Below are 6,304 nucleotides of genomic sequence, written 5' to 3'. Positions count from 1 at the left end.
TGACGTCCACTAGAACCTAGTGGACGTTGGCGGGTGCGCTCGTTGAGAATTTCCTCATCTCGGTGCTACTGCTCATTCAACGGTCCGCCGCGATCGTAGCCACGCGAGCTTTGCTGTGAACCCGCCATAAGAACCTCAACCACTCGATCGCAACTCTCGCACTCGGAAGGAACGTCAGACTGATCTGACACCGAGTCGAACACGCCGTGAAGTGATTCGGTGCGCTCGATAGCCGCAATCTACGGAGCTCACGCTTGGCGAGCCGCTGCATGTCTTAACCAACGCTTGAGCCGCGAGTGACTAGATCACTTGCGGTGACGAACAGTCGGGAGAGCAAACGACATCGGAGTCGTCGGATCCCGAAGAAGAACACCGTAGGAGCTTCCACGGAAGTGTGTCACCCCATGGATCAGGAGCGCCTCAACGTCCATAGGCGCTTCCTGATGCCATGCCGAGTCGTCGGCAACGAAGGTGAGCGCACCAAGATGGATATCGTGACCAAGGAACAAACCGCCGCCGAATAAAATGACGAAGAAGAAAACTGCAAACTCACCAGAAGTCGCTTAGACGCCCGCCACATGGTGGGCGCCAAATGTCGTGGGAACGGGCGTGACAGTATACGTTAGGGTACATACGGAGAGGGCAGAGTCCTAGCTACGACGATATTGTACACACGAATGTATGAGTTCAGGCCCCTCTCGTGGAGGTAACAGCCCTACGTCTTAGTGCTCGAGAGCTTCTGTCATGTGGAATGTGTGAGTTACAAGGGGATCGAACCCTTGTGCCAGACGGGAGAGGTAGCTTATATAAAGTGTGCTGCCCCTCATGAATCCCCGACAACCAAGGGTTCGATCAGGGTAATAAAGGTGAACATTACTGATAACGTATGTAATAAATGCTACTTATGGCGACCAGTCGAATGCCTTCTCTTTGGCCTCCCTGGAGTGGCTTTTCATCTTCTGCGGTCGACTAGCTTCAAGTTCTTCCGAATAAAACATAACTGTCGAATGGAGGGAGAAACCTCCGAGTGGATGTTCTTTCGAGTGACTCATGCGCCATGGTGATTTCAGTCAGAGTCTTCCTTGTAATCTTTAAGTTCTCCAATGTAGTGTCCTTGGGTAGGGCATGTATGTCAGACCTAAGACCCTACCCTAGGTACATATCCCCATCACCACCCGCCTTTCCTTGAGGGCCAAGGCTCCTCTTGGCCGCCGCCCCACCCTTGGAAAACTCTAGGGCGCCGGCCTCGTCCTCCCTGCCCCTTATATATAGTAAAGGAGAGGGACGGATGGTGCACCATGAGCCACGACGCAACCCTCCTCTCTCTCTCTATCTCGTACTGTTTCTCCATCGTCACTATCGTGGTAGTGCTTGGGGAAGCCCTGCCAAGATTGCACCACCACCGCCGCCAGCACGCCATCGTGCTGCCGGAGAACTCAGCTACTACTTCACCTACGCTCACTAGATCTAGGTGGTGAAGGCATCATCGAGTTGTAGTGTGTTGAACATGGAGGTGTCGTCCGTTCGGCGCTTCAGCAGGACGGATTGTGATTGGATCTCGGGACGGATCGTGAATGGATCGCAAAAACGTTTGACTACATCAACCACGTTTCATAACTCTTCCTCTTAGCGATCTACAAGGGTATGTAGTTGCACTCTCCCTCTCGTTGATGTTCATCTCCATAGATTGTTCTTGGCTGCGCGTAGGAATTTTTTTGTTTCCCATGCAACGTTCCCCAATAGTTATAACCACGTACACATGCATGCAACAAAATCATACAAAATTCTAACATGACCTTAGGCCCTTGACGGGGGACATGTTGATTTTGCTTGAAATTCGCCGAAATGGAAATGAATCGATATTTCTGCAAAACTTAGACAACTCATGTCACACACATTTCAACATACATAATATATTGGCAACTCACACATGCGCACACACAATCACATAGCTCGGTCCTATCACGCGCGTGCACAAACACATACATATATTTCCTTTCTTGTATGTTATCTCTTCTTTTTCCTCACCTATATGTCGGGAGAGATCAAGCCCGTACGAAGATATATAGCTCTAACTAGGGAAAGAGAGAGAGAGAGAGAGAGAGAGAGAGAGAGAGAGAGAGGACAAGCTAGCTAGTGGAGGGCTAAACTATTAAAGAGAGGGGAGGTTAGGCCATCCATTAATGGAGGTGGTGGTGGAGGGAAAAGAAAGAGATGAGATGGGGAGGGAGGGCATTAATGGAGGTGATAGAGGGGCAAATAAGAGAGTGGGAGGAGGGGGAGCATTGAAGGAAGAAGAAGAGTAGGTGGGGAAGAAGGAAGGGAGAAGAAGAGGAGGTGGGGAAAAGGTGGCAGATATTATGTGGCTGGCGACCATAACAGTAGCGCTCGTAGGTAAATGTGCGCTACTAATAGATAAACTAGCAGTAGCGTCGTCTCCTACCACGCACAGTTGTTAAATGGGCCCCACGAGTGTAACCATAGGAAATTAGCAGTAGCGCCGTTTAGATGGAACGCGCTTCTACCAGTGTAGCTAGAACTAGCGCTTCAAGTAGACACGCGCTACTCATAAGTGGGACCCACAACCTTAACGGTAAAAACATATCTGTAGCGCCCGTCGAAGGAAACGCCCTACAGATACACCACTAGTTGTAGCACTTGTTTTTTCAGGGGCGCTACCAATATATGCTGACCCTCGGGTACCCTTTGGCCCACTTGAAGTAGCATGCTTCGGACGGCCCAGCGCTACTGCTAAATTGTATCAGTAGTGGCTTTGCTTCTGCACGCTACTAGTACGTAGCAGTAGCGCTTGTCACATAATAGGTGTTATTAGTAACATTCTACCTATAAGCTTTTCCCTAGTAGTGTTTGTTGGTCAAATTTTTAGGGGAAATGATGGATTCTAATGCTTCGTCCGGCGAGGAGTATGGACTGACGGAGCTTGATCAACTCATTCAAGATGAGTTTTTCGATTCATCGGATTTGGACGAAGAAGTGGACATGAGGATGCTCGTGGGCATGCAATAGGAAATGTACCGAGAAGTGGAGCACATTCTCAATTTCAAGGTCCCAATCAAAGGGAGAAGAGTCCTCAATCGGGATAGGGTATTCAGAGCAAAGCTATTGTAGAAGGATTACTTTGATCCGGGCCTATCTTTCCCGGATGATACATTTTTTCGTCGTCATTTTTGCATGCGATAAACATTGTTTTTGCGCATTATGGAGGGAGTGGAGGCACGCCATGACTATTTCAGGCTCACAAGGATTAGTTGCGGTCAACTCTCTTTCTCTGCCAAGCAGAAGTGCACTTCTGCTATGAGGACACTTGCACTTGGTAATGTGGCAGATGTCATTGAAATTACTGTCAAGTTTGCCCGTGCTATGGTGGAGGTGTTTTGAGCAGAGTATCTGAGAGAGCCAAATGCACAGGACACGAAGAAGTTGTTGGCTATAGGAGAGGCCAGAGGGTTTCCGGGAATGCCGAGATCAATCGATTGCATGCATTGGCAATGGAAGAACTACTCAAATGTTTGCGAGGAATGTACCAAGGTCACATAAAAGAGGCCACCATCATAATAGAGACGGTGGCATCACATGACTTATGTATTTGACATGCTTTCTTTAGAAGTTCTCACAACGACATCAACGTGTTTTAACGATCTCTGGTGTTCAAGAGGCTTTGAAACGGGGAATCACCTCCGTGCAACTACACGATCAACAGTCGAGGCTACAACATGGGATACTATCTTGCCGATGGCATATATATCCTCAACAGGCTGCATTTGTGAAGACCATATTCGAACCACATGGCAGAAAACAAAAACACTTCGCAAAAATGCAGGAAGCAGCTAGGAAGGATGTGGAGAGGGCATTTGGAGTGCTGCAAGCGCGTTGGGGAATTGTTCGTGGGGCTGCAATGATATGGGAACAAGAAACTTTGTGGCTGCTGATGATATGTTGTGTTATTTTGCACAACATGCTCGTTGAGGATGAGGGTGATGGTGTAGCCCAAATCAATGATTTTGAAGCACATGGAGAACAAGTTGAAATCCCTCAAGATCAAGATTCAATGCAACTTATGAACTTTCTACACATGCATCAGAATCTCCGAAATCATCACTTGCATAGGCAACTACTTAATGATCTGATGGACCATATGTGGACCCACAATAAAAATTAAAGAGCCGATGATTGATTGTATAATTCATATAAAATTAATGTAAACACTTCTTATGTTCGGTATCAACATTCATTTTACGTGTGACGTTTAGTATCGGATAATCGATGTGTATGGTTTTGTATGAATCTGAGAGTTCGAATATGAGGTATGTGGATGCACGAAACGAAATGAGAGACCGTCTGAATGCGTCCGCGGGCGTATAGTGGATGGATTTGTCCAGGTATATTCCGGAAAAAGAATTTGTTCACCCGACTAAAATGGAGACCGTGACAAACTTGCTTACGTGTACAGCCGTCGGCGGCCAACCAAATGTTGAGCCCGTGCCCACAGACCCGTACACCTTACAGATGCCTAATGTCGCCAGATTCTACCCACTTGCTTCCTCAGGTTCTTAACCCCTCTCCTTGAAGCTTCACACTCAATGGCTCAAAGCCACGGCTGAGAATACCAGTGTCCGGAAACCACACTCCTCCCTCTTCTCCTCCTTGCTTTATTTCCATCTCCCCAGATCAATCATACACACACACACACACTGCGCACACCGTTCATGGACGAAACCCCCCACCGCCGCACCGGTGTTGGCGCCGGAGTCCGGCTGAAGCAGAAGCTGGCACAGCTCCTTGTGCGTTCTTCTTGCACCACCAACGCCACCAAGATCACAACCACCCCGGCCACGGCCTTCGTTAGCCTCGATAAGGCCAACACCCACCCCTGCCAAGAGCCACGACATTCCCCTGACTTGTGCACCCACTGCACCTACAAGAGGCCCAACCTGATGGAAGGCAGCCGCTCACGCCGCCACCGTCGCCGCAGCGCATCGGTCGTCCACGCCTCCATCGACAACCCAGGCCAGGTCTCCGGTCGCCGTTCTGTTCACTCCAATGTTCCTCTCCTGCCGCAATCGTTGCAGACGAGCGATGCAAAGAAGCAGACCAAGAAGAGCATGCGGGCACGCTCTACGTCGGTGTCAAGGCGGCATGGCTCATACTCCTCTTGTCGGCGTCCGCGGATGAACTCCGTGCCGTACAGCTGCTCTTCGTCCACCGCGACCGACGATGAAAGCGGCGCCGATGCTGAGACGACGACGCTCTTCTCGTCCCTCAGTTTCTCCTCCGACTCGGCCTCCGAGTTTTACCACACCAACAGTAGCAATGCCTCCAGGAAGAGCCACGGGAACGCGCCGCGCCGAACGACCCGGCGCGCGTTGCCAAGTGCCAGGGGCCCACCCGATGCCTTCCGGCAGCGGGTGAACTTGGCGACGAAGGACCACCACTGCAAGAACAGCAAAAGGGATGAGGGTGCGAATGCGATCAAGAAGATGGGCGTGGAAGAAACCGGAGCCATTGGCGTGGGCATGGCGGTGGTGAAGCGATCGAGCAACCCATACGCAGACTTCCGGAGCTCGATGGTGGAGATGGTCGTGGAGCGTCGTATCGCCAGCGTGGGGAAGATGGAGGAGCTCCTGGAGTCGTACCTCTCGCTCAACTCGCTGGAGCACCACCCGGCAATCATCGCCGCCTTCGAGGACGTTTGGGAGGCCGTCTTCAGCGAGGCGTGACCACGTGAGTCTTCGGCGAGGCGCGAGGAGCTAGAAGCGTGGAAGAGTTCGTTGTAGTACCTTGTTAGTTGAGGACCGATGGTACGCGCGGTGTTGTTCTGGTTTTCAGTTCGTCTTAGCTACGTACTTTGCAGATGTAGGTACATGTCCAATGCAGAATTGGTGGCATCGCTCGTGCTATCAAAATGTTGCGGTGCTAATATTAGTTACTAGCTTGTCTCTCGTTGAGCACTTTGAGCCTTGGAGTTCTATCATAAATGATTTGAATTAGTTTCTGTGTCAGACCGCATTGTATGTTGATGCTCGGATATGAATGGGTCCAAAGACATGCGTGCCATCCCTCCTCGTTGGCTGACGTTTATCTTGTCAACTATGGCATCACCACGTTCTATGTGTTTCAAATCAACTTGCTGCTAGGAACAAAAAGAAAACAGCTAGCTGCTGACAACTAGTAGATGTCCGGCTATTAAGCAGGATGAACAGGTACCAACAATTGCGCTAGCTGAGCAGTAAGCACTATATATGTAAGCTAAGTTCTCGATCTAGGGTTTAGAGTCTAATTGGGG

General features: G+C 50.0%; 1 protein-coding gene across 1 annotated transcript; it reads left to right on the top strand.

Annotated features, from left to right (window-relative positions):
• Positions 1-4,480: 4,480 nt before the first annotated feature.
• Positions 4,481-6,008, top strand: LOC123439989 (transcription repressor OFP8-like). Its single transcript, XM_045116584.1, has one exon. It carries the CDS (start codon positions 4,728-4,730, stop codon positions 5,736-5,738), a length of 1,011 nt encoding a protein of 336 aa, XP_044972519.1. The 5' UTR covers positions 4,481-4,727; the 3' UTR covers positions 5,739-6,008.
• The last annotated feature ends 296 nt before the right edge of the window (positions 6,009-6,304 follow it).

Source organism: Hordeum vulgare, chromosome 3H (genome assembly GCF_904849725.1).
Source record: "Hordeum vulgare subsp. vulgare chromosome 3H, MorexV3_pseudomolecules_assembly, whole genome shotgun sequence".
Lineage (NCBI taxonomy): Eukaryota > Viridiplantae > Streptophyta > Magnoliopsida > Poales > Poaceae > Hordeum > Hordeum vulgare.
Note: the sequence above shows the minus strand (reverse complement) of the source record. Positions and strands in the feature narration are given on the sequence as shown.

Bases quoted from the DNA above. Each gene is read 5' to 3' on its own strand.
- LOC123439989 (XM_045116584.1), top strand. From the start codon at position 4,728: ATGGACGAAACCCCCCACCGCCGCACCGGTGTTGGCGCCGGAGTCCGG.